Below are 20,239 nucleotides of genomic sequence, written 5' to 3'. Positions count from 1 at the left end.
AAAAAAAAAAAAAAAAAAAAAAAGATACTCCTTCTTACTATGACAAGTAGCAGAACTTGGTTCAGTCAAGCATCTATGAAACACCTGCTCTTTGCACAGTTTATCACTGAAAAGGTATCAGGTAGAATAATAATAGTGCATCCAACATTTATTGACTGTATACTGTGTGCCTGGTTCTCTGCTGGTAATTTACATGGACTGTCTCCTTTGACGCTGGTGATAGCCCTAGTAAGTGAATACCATTATCACTTCATTTTACCAATGATGAGTCAGAGGCCTAGAGAGGTTAAGTGACTTGCCCAAGGTCACACAGTTAAAAGTGGCAGAGCTCAGATTTTAAAGCCAGGCAATGTGACCCCAGAGCCCACCGACCTAACCGCTATGCTATATGAATCCTATGGAGTATACTCAGGAATCAGGAGCTTTTGAGAAAAACAAGTAAACAACCAGTATCTTTATTTACAGAATAGAACTATATCATGCGAGCGCAGAAAAAGTGATTCCAAAAAAACAGTTGATTTTTCTTACGTAGCCAAATCCATCATTAGCTGGCGTCTGTGCCTTTACAATTTGAGGGCATAGAAGTGGGAGAGGGTAGTGAAACATGTGGACTTTTGAGGCAGATTGTGGAGCCTATATAATCGAGACCACCTCAGCTCCAGCACTGGCTTGCCGTCTGTTAGCTCCGTGACCTTTGGCCAAGCTTCTCAGCCTCTGTGCCTCAGTCTTCTCTTTTGTAAATATGTGCTGGCCTTATACATATTGTGAGGATTATGAGTTAATAGGACAGTGTCTGGAACAAAGGGAACACTCAGTAAGTGTTTGACTTTGTTACTTATTGCTATATTAAAGCCTTGCTTTGAGGACACTGTTATGGTCTGAAGTTATGTACCTCCTCAGTTTATATGTTAAAGTCCTAACCCTGGTACACATTAGAATGTGACTGTTTTTGAAGATAGGGCCGTTAAAGAGGTAATTAAGGTCAAATGAAGTCATATTGGTGAGTCCTAATCCAGTATGACTGTTGTCCTTCTAAGAAAAAAGAAAGACACTGGGATGCACACATATACAGAAAAAAAGGCCATGTGAGGACACAAGAAAGCAGCTGTTTGTTTGCAAGGCAAGGAGAGAGGCCTCAGGGGAAACCAAACCTGCCAACACCTTGATCTTGGACTTGTAGCCTTCACAACTCTGAGGAAATACATTTCTGTTGTGTAAGACACCCAGTCTCTGGTATTTTGTTATGCTGGCCCTAACCAACTAACACAGACATCATAAATGGCAGTTTCAGAGGCATCCTGGATGTTATTTTATGTCTGGAATAATGATAGACAAAGTACGTTCTTCATTCCTGCTCATCAGTGCATCTCTGTAACTTGACATAGCAGTTGTTTTTCTAATACTTTTAAGTCCTGTCCAATTTGGCCATGATAGAATATTGTAGATGGAGTGGTATCCATACCCACAGAAAGGAACACTGAACGGTAAGTCACAGGAAGAGTCATTGTTGAACGGGGCCTCCTGTGGCGTTTCTCTTAATTTTTGGGTCATTTCCCCCCTCCCCACTATATTCATTACCATGCTCTAGGAATTAAAGCAAAGCTTGGAAAGATATGTATATAATGTCTCTGGTGCAACTTATAAGTCAAGCCTCTTCATACACACACACGAAATGAAAAAAAACGGGATAGCTTTTCAAGGGTCACAAACTCAATTGCCTAAAGGCCATAAAGCATATCTTTAAGTCGTATCCAGTCTGCCTGCTGTGGTGAATTTAACAGTTCTAATTAGGTAGTTCTATCCCCTTGCACACACAATGGGTTAGCTTTTCCAAAAGATCAGAATAGACATCTATAAACTCAAGTTAGTTGGCTTAAGGGAAATATACGGAAAAATGGTACGTATAATTACTAGCTAGCTTTCTAATTTTGTTTTGTTGAAAGGCAGAAGGTATTTGATTTGGTTTTCAGATCATAGGTATGCTTGGAGTTGCTGACAAGGATAGTTGGAAATTGGGCCATGAATCTTGGATAAAACTGTGGAAGCTGAGATGTTCTCTTCGATGTCTATCTCCCATCCGTGTACCACTCGCTGCCGCCATCAGCCCAGAAATGTGATTTCAAAATACACTCCAGTCTCCTCTCTGTCTTATATCTTTTGCCCGAAGATATGCCAGAAGAAATTTTTTAAGGTAAAGAAATGGTGTTATGAAATCAGTGCTAGGTTCTTAATAACGGCTCCTATTACGACAAAGAGCTCAAAGCAAGGAAGCAAACAATGTACGTGCCTAAGACCCTGCTGCTTTTACTTTTGAAAAACTCTCATCTTCCAATTGAACGGCACCCAAACTTATCAGAGGGAGAGCTCTATTTCTTAGTAAACCAAGAGTGCCTGGAGTGTTGAGCAGCCTAAGGTTGTCTTTGATCATAAGTGGATTCAGACGTTATGACTTACTAGTCATCTGTCCATCAAGTTGCTGATAATAACTCCATTAAATCTCATCTTCTTGATAATCTAATTTTCTTCTCAGCTTCAAAAATGATCACAAAATATACTAACATTGCTTTCAAGATTGAGTTAACCTGTCCAAACTCTGAGAAATTGAGCCAATTTTAATTTTGATGTGTTACTTAGCCTTGTCAAGAGAAGAATGTCAGTAAAGGCCAAAAATAATAATGTAACTCTGGAAACTTCTATAGGTTCATGATCACAGGCAAGCTGATAGGACTTAACTTTGTGAAATCACAATTTTTGAAGTTACATGTCTTCAGATCCAAGTTTCATACATCCGTTAATACTGTTGGCCTTCTATCTCGGCTCCTTTTAAAACATCAACCCAGTTTCTTAGTTAAAGAGGATATTTAATAAAAAATGTTTCTGTCTTGTGGGTATTGCTTTTGTTTTTTAAGAACAAAGTTACCTATAAATATAAATCAGTAACCTATAAATATAAATTAAATTCACCATATTTTAACAAGTCAATTCAACAAGCCATTGCTTGTTTACTAGGTATTAAATACATATTGCCTTAAGGTGTTTGGCTAGACCTGCATAGCCTTGCACATAAAATGCACTGGATTTGGTTTTGCAAGTACAGTCAGGGCCACAGCGGTATATATGCCCCTGACCACGGGTGTCATATGCACATGGTAGTATGGGGCATGGTGCCCCTGAATTTGCAGTGGTTGCTGCCCCGAGTTTAGTTCCTTAGACATTTATCAATTCATTCTCTGCGTTGTATCTCAAATGCAAATGAATGCCGCAAGTACAGTCTCTTTCTTTTGGGCAGGCGTAACTGGGTCTAAGGTAAGCTAACAAAATCGTACCTCTGTATTGGCTCCTCAAGTCCTAGACATAAGTAGTTACCAGTATTAATATCTTTTTCGTGTTTCAGAATTTAGTGTACCTAAACGATAAACGACTTGACTCATTAATCTTCAAATGTTATTCATCACAGTTTGGTGCAACCCTGTTTTTAAGCCCAATGCCCAGAGACAGTTTGCCATAGCTGTAGGACTGAGACCCTCTTCTTGTGTGTCAGTCTGTGGTAGCTCTTATCAGGAACCAGGCTCACCTTGCAGGAAATCTGTCTGTAACTCTTCCTGGCACTTACTAGAGTGCAGTAGGAAACCTTGATGTGCTAGCATTTATAGCTAGTCCTTTGACACTACATAGATTAAATCTTTAAATGTTCAAGAACCAAAGATGTGTCTGGGAGCTGTCCAAGGTGCTGAAGGGAGACGTAAGCAGCGAGAGCTGCCCAGGAGCCAGGCCTATCTGGAAACCGACCCTCTTCTCTGCCCCACCCTCCCCCCAAGACATATAAACAAATAATTAAGTAACTGGTGTTTCTGAGGACCAATCTGATGTAAAACAATTTGGAAACACATTTAATTAGGTATGGAATGTGATTTCTTCGTATTGGTTAACAAAGATATTTGAAAGTTTCCATGGTGGTGTGCCTGCTTCACTCTCTCTCCAGCTATTTAATTAGATTTTAAACTTCAGTCTAATCCTTAGGGGCAGGTGTCATGAGAGGTGCTCACAGGACTAGGGGAAGAAAGCAACAGCTTCAAGAGACCACTCAGCAAGAGAATAAGGGGATTCTTTGACTAGAGGCAGTGAGTCTCAGACCTTTGTAAGGTTTTAAAACCATGAAGACTTTTTGCTTGCCTATTAATTCAAAAAAAAATTGTATTTCATATTGGAGTAGAGCCAGTTAACAATGTTGCAATATTTTCAGGTGCACAGCAAAGAGACTCAGCCATACATACACATGTATCCATTCTCCCCCAGGGCTCCCCTCCCATCTAAGCTGCCACATAACATTGAGAAAAATTCCCTGTGCTATACAGTAGGTCCTTGTTGATTATCCTCTTTAAATATAGCAGTGTGTACATGTCAATCCCAAACTCCCTAACTATCCCTTCTCTCCACCCTTCCCCCACTGGTAACCGTAAGTTCATTCACTAAGTCTGTGAGTCCGTTTCTGTTTTGTAAATACGTTCATTTGTATCATTTCTTCATTTGTATCATTTCTTTTAGATTCCTCATAGGATATTTCTCTTTGTCTGACTTACTTCACTCAGTATGACAATCTCTAGGTCCACCTTGCCTATTAATTTTTGATATCTTCATGATGAAACCCAAAATGACCCTGGCTTGTTATCCAGAACAGCCAGGAAACAGAAGACTGGGGAGACGGTTTCCTTCTCCCCAGCACTGTGAGGGCATGACACACAAGGGAAGGGGTGTTTGGGGGTAGCTTTAATGAGGAAGGAGAAGCAAGCCACTCCCTTGGGCTGTGTGGGAAGAAAGCGAGGCCTGGGGGACCGTCTAGGCTTGAGAGGCAGTGGCTTCTGACACTGATAAATGATGCAGTTGAAAAAATAAATAACCTCTGACTAACACCAGGGGCATGTTATTATACTATATGCCAGGGCAAAGAATATTGTGGGCAGTGAATCCTTCTTAGATATTTTCCAAAGAGGAGTATTAGTAGGCAATGCAGACAACTTAATTATAATAGACTCACTTGCCCATAAGTCCTGAGAAGAGTGTGACCAAGAGTTGTAATAATAATTTTATACTGTAGAGAATGACGTTAAGAAATTGAAGGGAAAATTCTCAAGGTTGTGGAATTTTCAGTCTTTTTTCTGCACATGCACAATACACAATTCAAGGCTGAATTACTGAAGTGGTAATTTTCAGAGGAATTTGGAACGAACTTTAGATTCAGTGAAATGCGAGCAGTGCTATAAGAAGTTATTTCTAATTTAAAACTTACTTGTGATTCACATAGAGTAATGATGTTAAGTAAATTTTATTATGCAACAGGTTTTGTGCAGAACTGCTGTGTGGCATATCATAGGTGAAAAATTTCTTTCCAGAGGCTTTTGCTTGATTCAGGCAGAATTTTATATGAAATTCAATATGGTTATTACCGAATGCTTTATGAACCTTAATACTCATGGGGAAAATTAAGAATTTTAATAATCGGAAAAGAATAAAGTTATTTAAGTTAGCCTCCAGTTTATCTGGCTAAATTGAACTCATTAATTTAAGCCATTATTATATAATTTGAATTTTCTTTCACTCTTATAATATCTAAAAGTTTCTTCTGGGATGCTTATTTTATTTTAAAAAATGTTTATTGTTCCCCTTGAGCTAGATGAATGCAGTGTATAGATTGGAGCCTGAATATTTCATTCTCTTTCTTGTACTTTTCTTGAAAGAGAAGGCAATGACTTTATTGTGGGCTTAATTTGACATGCTTAATTTCATAAATATTTGGGAAAAGAATGCCTTTCCACACTACTCTTTTGCTGTTTCCAGGTCCTCAGAGCAATCGGGGTGACTCAAAGCCATCAGTTACTGTGGTTGGCTCTGTGTTACTTCCTGAGGGGAAAGCATCCTTCTGGGTGAGATGTGAGCCCTGCCTGAGCTAAGCGCTTCTTGCACTTTTCCAGGGAAGGAGTAGGAACAGTAGTAGAGCAGAGTCTTAAAGCAGACATCTGAAAGCAGGAGACATCTGTGAAGTTCTGTTTCATCTCTACGCAGTTTTTCATTTTACATCATTAACAGGCGGCTTAGTGGTGGTAAAATAATGGTTTCTCCATTTGTCCCCCTCCAATCTCAATAAATTGATATTCCAATGAGATGTTTTAGGTTTATTTTGTGGCTGTAAGTATGCTAGACAAATCATTAAGTACCTCTAAGGTCTACACTTACCTATTTTGAAAAATGTGGCCTTAGGGGAGTCCAACCCTCCTAATTGCCCCTTTCAGGGCTGTAGGCTTTAGGTCGGTCTGGATCTAGATCTGTCTGGGTAAATCACATGTCTGATTTCACATATTATTCTCTCTAAATTATCTGCCGTCTGTTGGGACAAATGACTGTGGCCTGCTGTCCTCTCTCGGTACCATTCTACCTCTTTCAATCACTTGGCCACCACTCAGGCTCCCATTAGCTAAATCATCCACTTTGTCCTTCACCTTTCCAATTTGATTTCCTTTCTGAAATGTTTCTGTAAGTGCCTTTAAGTGCCTTTTTACTCTATCTTGCTGCATTTCTACTCTTGATGGTGAACCATTGTATCAGGCTGTTTAGGGTAGGTCATGCTGTGGGAGCAGTACCTTGGTGGCTTTTAAGAACAGGTTTGTTTCTCGCTCATGAAAATGTGCACGGTAGCTGTGCTTCATCTTCCCTTTGCTCTGAGATCCAGGCTGGAGAAGCAACCCCTACCTGGAACATAATGGGGCGCATGGTAGAGGGAAAGGAAATGGTAGGAGTGTGTGATGGCTCTTACGTCTTCTGCTCAGAAGTAGCACGTGGCTCTTGCACTCACATTTCATTAGCCAAGTCCCACAACCAAGGTGGGTGTTGATGGGGCAGGAAGTATAATCCTCCCCCCAAAACAGATCTGGTAGGGAGATGCAGTGTAGATGTGACAATAATAAGATCTCCCCAAACAATGTCTTTTCAGCTTTTTATATACTCAGAATCTTACACAGTATCTGTCCCAAAATAGATAATCAGTAGGGGAAAGACTGACTTCTTTCTTCCCCAAATTCTTTTCCTGTTTGTGTTGGGGACCTTGGCCTGATTCTACCTGTTTCTTCTCTGGATCCTTCTTATCTTCTACCTTTACCCAAGTGTTTATCATTAGCATTTTGCTTCATTCTCCTCATCCTTTGCCTACAGTTTTACACTATACTTTGATGTTTTGGAAATCCACTATGGTTAGTTCTTTTTTAATCTAGCTTGTAGTAGTTTGCTTTCACACTGTATTTCTGAATGGCTCAGCAAGGCAAAGGAAACTTAGAGTTTTGATTTTAAGCCATGCTGAGGCAGAAGAAAGGGAGTCAATTGTTTAGAACTTTGATGATTTCTGTTTTGCCATTCTGTGTAGCACCATTCTGGTTGAAGTTCATATGTGCCAACAAATGAATTAACCCTAAGCTTTCATCTGGTGGTACCTGGATTTACAGAGTTGCAAAAACAGCCTGAGCTTAAGGCAGGTAAAGAAAACCTCACCTGAGCTTTGCATAGACTTTATAGAAATAATGTCACTATACCTGCACTATAAGATAGAGGAAAATATTCTCTTCCAGAATTTATTTTGGAGTCCAGCATAGTCTTAAACACTCCTTTTCAAAGTTTATTTGTATTTTTAAAAAATATTTATTTATTTATTTTTATTTATTTGGCTGTGCCGGATCTTAGTTGAGGCATTTGGGATCTGTAGTTGTGGCATGCAGACTCTTCTCAGTTGCGGCATGCGAACTCTTTAGTTGCAGCATGTGGGATCTAGGTTCCTGGCGAGGGATCAAACCTGGGCCCCCTGCGTTGGGAGCGTGGAGCCTTAGCCACTGGACCACCAGGGAAGTCCCCAGAGTTTATTTATATTAATCACTATCTATTTTTAAATGTGCTGGGCATTTTGGCTTTGCGTTGTACCCCCAAACACTTCGGATGGTGTTTCAGAGTTAAGTATAATCTGCTTTGCAATGCAATTTTTCATATACATATTTTAGTTCCTCTACTAGATTGTAATTTATTGAAAGACATAGTTTTTTTTTTTAAGAGTTTAGTTTTCTTTTTTCTTTTTTTTTTTTTTTGTGGTACGCGGGCCTCTCACTGTTGTGGCCTCTCCCGTTGGCTCCGGACGCGCAGGCTCAGCGGCCATGGCTCACGGGCCCCAGCCGCTCCACGGCATGCAGGATCTTCCTGGACCGGGGCACGAACCCGTGTCCCCTGCATCTGCAGGCGGACTCTCAACCACTGCGCCACCAGGGAAGCCCAAGTTTTCTTTTTTTTTAAATTAATTTATTTATTTTTGGCTGCATCGGGTCTTAGTTGGGGCACAGGGGATCTTTCATTGTGGCGTGCAGGCTTCTTTCTAGTTGTGGCCTGCGGGATTTCCCTTCTCTAGTTGTGGCACACAGGCTCCAGGGCACGTGCGCTCTGTAGTTTGTGGCACCCAGGCTCTCTAGTTGAGACGTGCCAGCTCAGTAGTTGTGGCGTGCGGGCTTAGTTGCCCTGCAGCATGTGAGATCTTAGTTCCCTGACCAGGGATCGAACCCGCATCCCCTGCATTACAGGGTGGATTCTTTACCACTGGACCACCAGGGAAGTCCCTGAAGGACATAAGTTCTTTTTGCCTTCATCCCCTCTCCCTTTTTGGTAAATACTAACAAATGCTCTTTGAATTGAATGTGACTATTATAGTTGCTATATTAGTGGGTGTATTATTAACTATCAAGGTAGAGTTATAAAACAGTTGCTATAGTATTTTCAAGGTGGAGTCATTTTGTATGCTAGCTCTCTTCGCTTTTGTTAAATGATTATGCAATTAAAATGCGTATATTTTTAATGTGTTCAGTTGCAGTATCATAGGCAGCACTGTAGGTGCCCAGCTGTATGCCCCTAGCACCTACCTTTTCTGAGCCCACTAGACTGACTTGCAGCTTCCAGCATCAGAGCTCTTTGCCCGAGGGCTTTCTGTGGTTTCTGAGACCTATCTGCCCCTACATGGACATAACGGGGAATTAATGTCCCCCAGAAGCAGCCCTCAGCCAATGACTGACAGGAGTTGGTGCATAAATGCCCCAGCTCCCTGGCCCCTTGGTTAGGATATCTATAGGGTGTTTGAGTCTGTCTCCCAGAGTTCCCCAGCGGGGTTAAGGCGGGGCTGCCCGCTGCAGAAGCTCGCTTGCTAATGCACCCTGCGTTGGCTCTCTTTCCTTACCTGCTTCACTTCTCCACGCTGCCATCAACATTTCCTGGGGTAACTGCAAACTAAAATCTAATCCTGGTCTCGGAGTCTTAGAGTTTCTAAGTGCAATCCAAACCAAAACACGTATTCATGGGCCAACATTTACAATTGAACAACTTCTCTATTTTGGTGACGTCCAATAGAAACACAGTGCAAACCACATTCATAATTTAAAATTTTCTAATGTATTTTAAAAAGTGAAAGATGCTGTACACCTGAAACTAACACAGTATTATAAATCAACTATAATTTTAAAAACATGAAAAGAAAGAGATGAAATGAGTCTTAATATAGTTTATCTAACTCAGTATATCCAAAATATTGTATTAATATACAGTCAGAGTAGAATATATTAACAAGATATGTATGTTTTTTGGCACTGAATCTCTGTCCACTTGGGGCTAGTAGCTATCATATTAAACAGTGAACAGTGATGATCAGTTTCCAACCATTGTAACCTACATGTCAAAATTTAGAGACTTAGTAGCTCTTGAATGTGTTGAACTGCTGTATGGTGGGTCACAGTTTCTAAGCAAAGTCTTACTTGCCTTCTCCTTTTCTTTTCTTTTTTAAAAAAATTTAAATATTTATTTATTTTGGCTGTGCCGGGTCTTAGTTGCGGCACGCGGACTTCTTAGTTGCGGCATGCGTGCGGGATCTAGTTACCCGACCAGGGATCGAACCTGGGCCCCGTACATTGGGAGTGTGGAGTCTTACCCACTGGACCACCAGGGAAGTCCCTCTCCTTTTCCTTTTTAGGCTGGGTAAAATCTCTGTAAATATCTAGAGTGATGGGCATCTTGTTTAGTCTGTGTCCACATATTTATGTTCTTGCAAGAATGAGCTTCTGGAGGAAATAACTCTCGACTTATTGCTTTGTACATGTTTGCATGCAAGATACAGACAAGATGCTTAGCATCTCTGTGTTTGTGTGTTTTCAGGCAGAGGGTACCAGACTTCAGCGAGAACTCCGAGGATATTTAGCAGCTATCAAAGGTAATGTGTATGAGTTGCTTACTGCATGTTACCAAGCACAGGTTGTTCTTGGAATTCAAGAGTAACAAGATTGAGTGTTAATTATACAGCCATTTGGCTTTCTGGCAGGATGGGTACTCGAGCACAGGTGTTCCATTCCACCCACTCCCCAATTCCCATTGAAATGATAATCAGAATATACAAGGAACAAATGTGTCTGCCCTTATGCTGGAAACTAGGAATAAGTGCCTCCCACATCCTACAGCTTTCTAGGAAGAGTTGTTAGATAGAGTGAGCTTGAGACCTTGCAGCTGATTTCATCCCAGGGGAGAGTATGTCCCAAGAGCTGGATGCTCACAGACTTACGCACAAGCCTTCTAGCTGGAGGGGGTGAGGGATGGTAGCAGGGTTAGCAGGAAGCATGGCCCTGGACTGCCTGTGACTTGTGGGGACCAGCTGCACCCGCAGTCCTGCCACTGTAGGGGGACAGAGGGGCTCTGGCGTTGGTTTCTAGTCCCGGGATATTCAAGGCAAAGAAATGAGGCTGGTGACGGAGGGCAGGGAGAGTGATCGAGGTGTGTACTCCATCTCTGCCTGCCGGCCGCTGTCCAGCCCCCGGCACTGAGTCAGATCCAAGTGCACCCACGGATGTGATGGATGATAAGGAAGATTTTGAGATTAGTGGGAAGAGAATGGATCATCTGTCAATGAGTCTTGGGTAAACTGGCCAAACACTCAGAAAAAAGTGAGATTCCTAACCTCACTCAATTCCAAATATAGTGAAGATTTAAATATGCATACAAAGAGATGCTCTCAAGTACCAGAATAAAATACAGTAGACAGTCTCCAGCCTTGGGTGACAAGGTCTTTACAAGGCTAACCCAAAAGGCAGAAACCATAAAGGGAAAGTTTGAGAGATTTGACCTCGTACGTATATAAAATGTTAAAAGAATTATTTTGACAACATATTTTAATGAAAGTGAACCAGGATATAAACAGCTCAGTAAGTAAACTAAGTGAAGATCAGGTGATCAAAAGAAAAACCGTGTAGAATGTATGAAGAGGAAATTAACCAAAGAAGATCTGTAGATGGGTAATAAATGTGAAAAATGCTTATCCCGAGTAATCAAAGAATATTAAATGAAATCAAAAGGAAGAAGCTGTTATTTTTCTTCCAAATGTTCAGACATTAAAAAAAAAAAACCCGTAATACCTAGCATTGGCAGAGCTGTGTGGGAAATGGACCCCTTCTGTACATTGCTAGTAAGACAGCTTTCCTAGAGAGCGATTTGGCAAAGGTCTTTAAATGTGTATTTTTTTTTGGCATGCCTTTTTTTTTAAAAAATTTTATTTATTATTTATTTTTGGCTGCGTTGGGTCTTCATTGCTGCACACGGGCTTTCTCTAGTTGTGGCAAGCGGGGTCTGCTCTTCGTTGCAGTGCGTGAGCTTCTCATTGCGGTGGCTTCTCTTGTTGCAGAGCACGGGCTCTGAGTGCGCGGGCTTCAGCAGTTGTGGCACACGGGCTCAGTAGTTGTGTCTCGCGGGCTCTAGAGCGCAGGCTCAGTAGTTGTGGCACATGGGCTTAGTTGCTCCGCGGCATGTAGGATTTTCCCGGACCAGTTCTCGAACCGTGTCCCCGGACTCTTAACCACTGTGCCACCAGGGAAGTCCCTGGCATGCCTTTTGATACAGCAGTTTCATTTCCAAGAATTTATTCTTAACAGTTTCAGTGTGTATGTATGAAATTGATTACAGAGGTATGGTTACATAATGAAATAATGAAAATCTTAATTAAAAATTAGTCATGGGGCTTCCCTGGTGGCGCAGTGGTTGGGAGTCCACCTGCCGATGCAGGGGACACGGGTTCGTGCCCCGGTCCGGGAAGATCCCACATGCCGCGGAGCGGCTAGGCCCGTGAGCCATGGGCGCTGAGCCTGCGCGTCCGGAGCCTGTGCTCCGCAACGGGAGAGGCCACAGCAGTGAGAGGCCCGCGTACCACAAAAAAGAAAAAAATTAGTCATGATAATAAAAATTAGTGAAAGTAATTTTTAAACTAAAATGTATTTAAACTTTGATATACCAGCCATATAATTTCAGTTCTCGTGACAACTCTCTGAGGCAGGTACTTTTATCATCTTCATTTTATAGGTAAGAAAAGCCAGGCACAGAGAGGTTAAATAGCTTGTCTAGGGTCATGGGCTTATTAAACAACAGGGCTACAATACATAGACTGGTCTGTGTGTCTCCTGAGGGCTTGCTATTTCCTTGTACTGCCATTGAGCTATATGGCCATCACTATTGCATTAGTTTCATAAATTAGAGTTCATCTGTACAATGGAGTAATGACAACTTACCTCTATTGCTTTTTAATGAGCACTTACTATGTGCTAGGCTGTGTACTTAAGCATTTTAGGCATGTTATCTCTTTGTTACCATCCAATGCAGACTAAATGACATTAGCCTTATTTTGCCTTTGCAAAGAGGTAAACCTCAGAGAATTTAACTTCCACAATACAGCAAGCACATAATTCACTGCTCTAAAAAAATTAACCTCAAGTATTTATAACAGTTTGGTCAGAAAATAGAAGTCACTCTAGGTATTTCTTTCATTATTGATTCAAGATTTGAACACAAGAAGTCACATATTATTTTAAATACAGTATTTTCTCTTTGTTAGCTGATTAAAAAGAAGTGGATACATCTGTTGAATGAATGAGTGAATTAAATCTCTTTTCCAAGTCTATATATTTCAGTTTATTTTATTGCCCTAGTATGGATAATGCTGTTTAAAAAGACTGACTTAGGGCTTCCCTGGTGGCACAGTGGTTGAGAATCTTCCTGCCGATGCAGGGGACACGGGTTCGTGTCCCGGTCCGGGAAGATCCCACATGCTGCGGAGCGGCTGGGTCCGTGAGCCATGGTGCGTCCGGAGCCTGTGCTCCACAACGGGAGAGGCCACAACAGTGAGAGGCCCGCGTACTCCAAAAAAAAAAAAAAAAAAAAAGACTGACTTAATTCTTTTCCTTAAAGTGGTCTAGAAGGATAATCCACTGAGTGAAGAGTTGGCTCCAGAGAGACACTGGGTGGAGCATCAAAGCAACTCTTCCATCAGACTGTGCCCTGCATCCCACTTCTAATGGCCACATCTCCATAAGAAGGAGGGAGGACCCTCTACCAGCTTCCCAGCTTTTGCTGACTGAGTGATGCTAACAAATGATATTCCGTAAGAGAGATCTCTGTTTAGATTCCTTTGGCTGAGGCTGGTTGGAATAATTTTTAAACAGGTTACTACAGAGTTTATCAGAGCCCTTAATATGCTAACACAACTAAGCTCCCATGGCGTATGGAGTAGGCCACATTATCCACTGATTTAACTGTAGAATGCCTTTTTCTTCTCAAAGTCTGACAAAGAATTAGCATTCCTTGGGGCAAATTTTGAGTTTGGGGAACACACTTAAAGACAAGGGTTATGCATTAAGTCGATCATAATTTGCATTTTCAAAGCGCTTTCATGGCCCACTTTTCTGGTTTTCACAAGAAGAGCTCTAGCTAACTAATGGTACAGCTTAATACAGGCAGCATTACAGAGGAATGAGATCTCACCCAGCAGAGTGATGGGCCCTGGGTCTGGTCCCAGAGGCAGCTGTGGGAAAATCACCAAGCCTGTCAACTGCCTCACCTGTAAAGTGCTCCAGATGCTCTCTGAAGTCCCCCCAAATCTCTACCCCTGGGATTCTATGAAATTGGATTCAATGAGCTCTACCCTTCATCTTATTATCACTAAATCTCTGGGTGGTATTCACTTCAGTAGGTCTTTATTCTTTCTGCTGTTGGCTTGGGCTCTGCAGGGGATCTTATGCTCGCATTCATTTTTAGCAGCACCATTGCCTTGAGCCTCAGTTCCAGGCCTGATACTGTTCTAGGAGATGGAGATGCAGAGATGAACAAGACATAGTGTGTCTGCTCTAGTGCAGCTGGCCGTAGAGAAAGCTGAATAAACAAGAAGGCCAGATATGCATAGTAATAAGTAGTTTAAGAGAAGTGTGCATTCTGGGCTATCACAGCAGAGGAGAGACCCCCTCCACCGTAGCTGAGGGACGAGAGACCAGGTCAGGAATGGTCCTTTCAAGGAACTGACACTTGAATGGACCCAAGAAGGGGGCATACATGGTCATCAGGTGATAAGATATGCCAGAGAAAGGGGTTGATGTTGGAAGGACTTTCCAGGTAGAAAAAGCATTGGGTTTTATTCTGTCAATGCAGGAGGGAGTCCTTACATTACTGTAGGTGAGGGAATGAGTCACATGATCAGATGAGCATTTTAGAAATAATTATTGTGATTGTGCGGAATCCAGGCTAGAGGGAATGAAACTGCTAGGAGACTTCTTAGAAGTCTAGGCTAATAGTTTAATAATAATTATAGCTAACATTTATTGAGCATGTAGGTAGGCACTGACATAAGCTTTTTATGACCTCATTTCATGTTATTCTTACTACGACACATGACATGTACTGTAATTTATTGATAATGTACACTTTAGAAAACTGAGCTCTAGGGTGGTACAAAATTTTGATGAGAATAATCATTCTTCTCTATGTGATGTTTGAGACTTGTCTTACGGTTCTGGAAACCACTAATCTTTTAAGAAAATATTGGATATTAGATATTATTAAATGTCACTTAGCATCTGTTCTGCTTTAACGGTGCCCAATTACTTTGAAGGGAACTTGGGTTTTAGCTTTTTTTTTTTTTCTCGTATGCTCTGCCAGCAGAGTAAATTCTAAACCCCTAAACCCTCTGTCAATCTTTATGCCTTTATGAGCAAGGCTGTGTCTTGTTCACCTGTGTATCCATCAGAGTACTTCCTATGGAGTGTTCTAGAGGCAATTTTTTTGTCAAAATAGATTCTTTCCAAATTATCCACACCACTACTTATCCACACAGCAATTGGTAGTTATTTTTGTCTTCTAATAGAAATATTTACTGCAAACATTGAACTTTTCGCCTCAGTGAGTAAGGTCTTACATAATTTTATTTTAAACTTACATTCACAGTTTCATTTTTAATTAATTTATGCATTTATTTATTTATTTTGGCTGTGTTGGGTCTTCATTGCTGTGCGCGGGCTTTCTCTAGTTGCGGCGAGCGGGGGCTACTCTTCGTTGTGGTGCGCGGGCTTCTCATTGCGCTGTCTTCTCTTGTTGCGGAGCACGGGCTCTAGGCACACGGGCTTCAGTAGTTGTGGTGTGTGGGCTCAGTAGTTGTGGCACGTGGGCTCTAGAGTGCAGGCTCAGTAGTTGTGGCACATGGGCTTAGTTGCTCCATGGCATGTGGGATCTTCCCGGACCAGGGATCGAACCCATGTCCCCTGCATTGACAGGTGGATTCTTAACCAGTGCGTCACCAGGGAAATCCAGCACAGTTTCATTTTGTACCACAAAGGTTTTGTCCTACAATGGCATATTCTTCTTTCTTTCTCTTAAGGCGTTAAGAACCTACCTAAACAGCTGTTTATAATTTCCATCTGACTCAAGACAAAGATTTAAAAGAAAACTTCAGAAGCCTTTTGGCATCTGAATTATAGAATTCTAACTGGTGACTCACTTTTGGTATGAATTTGAAGGGTACATTTCTTAGTATTGATTTGCTTAGGGAGGGGTAGACATGGACACTTGAAATAAATGTTCCTGACATGTCATTGGTGACCACATGTACCATCACAAGAGAGATTCTTCCTTGTTTGGATTCAAAACGCCAGGGGACCGATGCAGGTTTTTGCATTACTTTTTGCCTGTCTCTGCACTTACAAGACGCTAGTTCCTCAGAGTCCCCAGAGAATTGAGTCATCACTGCTCTTTCCTACTTTAGCCTTCATCACATGGTTGCCAAGTCATTTCAGCAGGTGTGGGTTGTACCCCTCATTGTAAGGGGCGTCCTTAACATGTTCAACGATGTGCTTTTCATGGAGAGAGGGTCACAGGCTTTTACACTTCCTGTGGCCCCAAAACACGTTCATACCTTTCATGTGCAAAGACCAAATATATATCTGCATCTTATAGGGGGAATAAAAAGGGGGATGGTCTATGCCCAAAGAGTGGAAAAGTATTATGAAATAGCAAATTAGATGTTGACTCTTTTTTTGTGGGGTGGAAATAGTATTTTATTTTATTTTTTTAAAATTGGTATTGATATATAGTTGATTTACAATGTGTTAGTTTCAGGGGTACAGCAAAGTGATATATATATGTAAATATATATACTTTATATAATATATAAATATATATAGATATACTTTTTTAGATTCTTTTCCATTATAGGTTATTATAAGATACTGAGTATAGTTCCCTGTGCTATACAGTAGGTCCTAGTTTATATATAGTGGTGTGTGTATTTTAATCCCAAACTCCTAATTTATCCCTCCCCGACCCTTTTCCCCTTTGGTAACCATAAGTTTGTTTTCTATGTCTATGAGTCTATTTCTGTGTTGTAAATAAATTCATTGGTATCATTTTATAAGCAATATCATATGAAATTCTCTGTCTGACTTACTTCACTTAGTATGATAATCTCTAAGTCCATCCATGTTGCTGCAAATGGTGTTATTTCATTCTTTTTTGTGGCTGAGTAATATTCCATTGTGTGACTCTTCGAGGATATACTTTGATCATTTCAGACATCTTCTTTTTATTTTTTATTTTATTTTGTAGAGCAGAGAAAGGTTTATGGCAAGGGCCAAGCAAGGATAACAGGCAGCTTGTGCTCAAAAACCTCAACTCCTCAGCCATCTTCTTTTATTTTGTCCTTTTCTCTCATTGTTGAACCCAGAACTGACTGTCTTAAATTCAGCAAGCATGTGGGTGAGTCTAGAGTGTTGCAGCTTTCAGTTTAACAAAAAACTTTCCCTCTTTGATTCACTGGCATTAAGTTTATGTGTCTTTTATTTTTAATGGCAGCACTATGGTTTTTCTCTCCTCTCCTTCTATCCAGCCCCTTTTCATATCCCCTAGTGACAAAGACCAGGACACCAACTCGGTCAGGTCTCACCTTCCAGCTGTGAGTCTGGTGCCAAAGAGGCGCTTCTCCCAAGTCAGCAGCCAAAGACTCCACCTTGTTCTGTCCCCAACCCTGAGCTGTCTCCACGGCAATCCACACTTTACCCTCCATGTTTGTTTGTTTTTTTTTTTACCCAAGTGAAATTTATTTCAGGGATATAAAGTTGGTTTAACATTTGAAAATCAACCAAAATAGTTCACCATAGCACCAAGCTAAAACCATATGCTCATCCTGAAAAATGGAGAAAAAACATTTTCAAAACTCAACACCTCATGGTTCTCACCATGTCTATTCAACATTGTACAGGAAGTTCTAGCCAGTGCAATAATGCAATAACAAGAGACAAAAGGCATGAAAATTGAAAAAACTGAAACAATTCTCAGTTGACATAATTGTGTACATCAAAATCAAAAGCGTTCTACACAAAAGTTTAAAAAAATAGAAAAATTGAATGAATTTAGCAAGGTTACAAAGTAAAAAGCACAAAAATTAATTGCATTTATGTATAACAGTAATGAGTAATTGGAAGATAAATTAAGAAACAATTCTATTTACCACAGCACCAAAAACCTTAAAAAGTTTAAGAGTTTAACAAAGATTTGCCAGATGTCTATACTGAAGACTACAAAACCTTCCTGAGAAAAGACCTAAGATAAATGGAGAGATATGCCATGTTCATGGATTAGAAGAGTCAATAGTAAGACATCAGTGCTTTCAAAATTGATATATATAAATTCAGAGCAATCCAAATCAAAATCATATCAGGATTTTTTAAAAAATAAATTGATCAGCTGATTCCAAAATTTATATGGAAATGCAAAGAACCTAGGATAGACAAAACAATCTTGACATTGAAGGGCTTACACTACGTGATCTCAAAGTTAGGCATAAAGCTATAGTAATCAAGACAGTGTGCTACCGGTGTAAGGATAAATGAACAGAATTGTACCCTCCATGTTTTGAAGAAGGGGCACAGGGAGTCTGGAAAAGACTTCGTGATACTTTGTATCACCATGTTGCACTGGGAAACTTTATATCTTTCCTATTATTAATAACCATATTTTTGCAACATACCAAATTGTACCTTAATGAAAATTCTGAAGATACCCATAGACTTAAGAATGCTAAGCTTTCTGAGAGTTCTGACTTAAAACTGTATGTATAGCTTTTAGTAATATTGGAAAAAGAACAACTTTTGTTTCTTTTGAAAATTTTTAGGCCACTTAAAGCCCTTTCAGTGATGCCTGAAAATCCTATAGATTTTGCTTCTATCTGCTTCCCCCCTCCAAAATGCTTTATTTCTAATATTTAAAGTCATTTGGTATTAATTGTTTTAGAACTCTTTAGTTTTATAGGTAAGTATTCTAGGTGTCCCATACATTTACGGTTTCATGCCATTTAGCAAGTGACAGCACACGTAATAGGACATACTATTATTGGTGTTCTTAGACTGGAACACCTTGTTGATTTTTTCAAGACCCAGCATGGATCTTTATCCTAAAAATACTAGAAAATGCACACTGTAATCAGAATCAGGACTACAGGTGCAAATAGCAATTGTGCCTGCCCAGGTTTTCCTTAAACAATTAGCAAATAGTCAAGATTTTGCCTCTCACTTTGAAAAGTAGGGAAAGGAGGAAGAGACTCCTCACCTACCTCTCTCTAACAGGAGTTGTTTTTCTCCAATGCTAGGCATGCAAGAGGCTTCCATGAAGCTCACCGAGTCGCTGCATGAAGTCTATGAGCCCGACTGGTACGGGCGCGAAGACGTGAAAATGATTGGCGAGGTAAGAGCTGGTCACAGCACGTGAGAGGCCCCGGGTTGACTTCTGTGAGGTTCCCACCATGTCCTGCTCACTCAGCCTATTCGCCTGACCCCCTCTCACCACTTCATGGCCCTAATCATGAGGGGACACCGTGTACCCAGAAGACACTGTGCAGTTCCACCATCCAGATCAACCCAAACTTGCAGTGAGGAGTGAACATGATAATAAAGCCACTTGGGTAGAAAGCTGTGGCTTAAAGATTGGTTTTCTTCAACATAAGAATAGCACTTGTCTGTCCCTTACTACACTTCTTAGCCCATTGCAGTAGGAGAACTGGCTCATGGCCTGATTTTATGTACTGCGCCTTCTTCCCCATCCCTCCTTGAAAGCAGGCACAGGATCTGGGAAGAGCAGCCCATTCACTTTACCACCAGATGGTCCATTCGCTGGTCTGCAGGGCCGAGGACAGGGCCAGCTAATAGGAATTTAACTAATGAAAGGCTTCGTCCTTAGACATGTCTTAACACCTGAAATGCACCATCTAGCTCAGGGCTGTCTGGCTCTGGGAAGTGAGAAAGTGGTTATTGTTGCTTTGAAGAAGGCAGAGTGGGGTGTGACATCAGATGAGCTCTTTAATCTTCTTGGGCTTTAGTTTCCTTATCGGCGAAGTGAGAATAATAATTGTATCTCCTAACAGCACACTTAAAATCTGTGCATTCACATCCTCGACCTAGTGCACAGTGTGTGTGATTATTACTGACCTTAGGAAGCCTGCTGTCAGGGCTTTTCTCATGTCCAAGCTCTTTGTTAAAACAAAGAAAGGTTGGTCATCATGTCCACTTCATGGGAGCTCGTTGCTTCTCATGAGGCACAGAAGAGTTAAGAGATATGGCCGCCACAACTCAGGGAAGGGTCTGGTACATGACATCCTGATCATCTCTGCAGCCTTTGGAAAGATGGGTTAACATCTTTCCTGGGCTGCTTCACGAAAATTCTGACATCCCCACATTGATCACAAGTCATAATCTTGTTACGACTATGATAGAAACTGAGATCTATTTATGAAGAAAGCTCTTTGTGAGCTCCGTTACCTCTTTTGAAAACTTTCAGTATGTGAATTAGGCAAAACTAGCCTCCACACACCATTTTCCAATGCAGTTTTGAG

At 40.9% G+C, this 20,239-nt stretch overlaps 1 protein-coding gene across 1 annotated transcript in view; it reads left to right on the top strand.

Annotated features, from left to right (window-relative positions):
• The window catches only part of AMPH (amphiphysin), a 200,285-nt gene that overhangs the window by 99,843 nt on the left and 80,203 nt on the right, over positions 1-20,239 (top strand). The window contains exons 3-4 of the mRNA XM_007110538.3: positions 10,223-10,273; positions 19,001-19,095. Coding sequence (XP_007110600.1) covers positions 10,223-10,273; positions 19,001-19,095 — 146 coding nt within the window. The remainder of the gene's footprint in view (positions 1-10,222; positions 10,274-19,000; positions 19,096-20,239) is intronic.

This window comes from Physeter macrocephalus, chromosome 5, assembly GCF_002837175.3.
Source record: "Physeter macrocephalus isolate SW-GA chromosome 5, ASM283717v5, whole genome shotgun sequence".
Taxonomy (NCBI): domain Eukaryota; kingdom Metazoa; phylum Chordata; class Mammalia; order Artiodactyla; family Physeteridae; genus Physeter; species Physeter macrocephalus.
The sequence above is the reverse complement of the archived record's forward strand: the minus strand, read 5'-3'. Positions and strand labels throughout refer to the sequence as shown.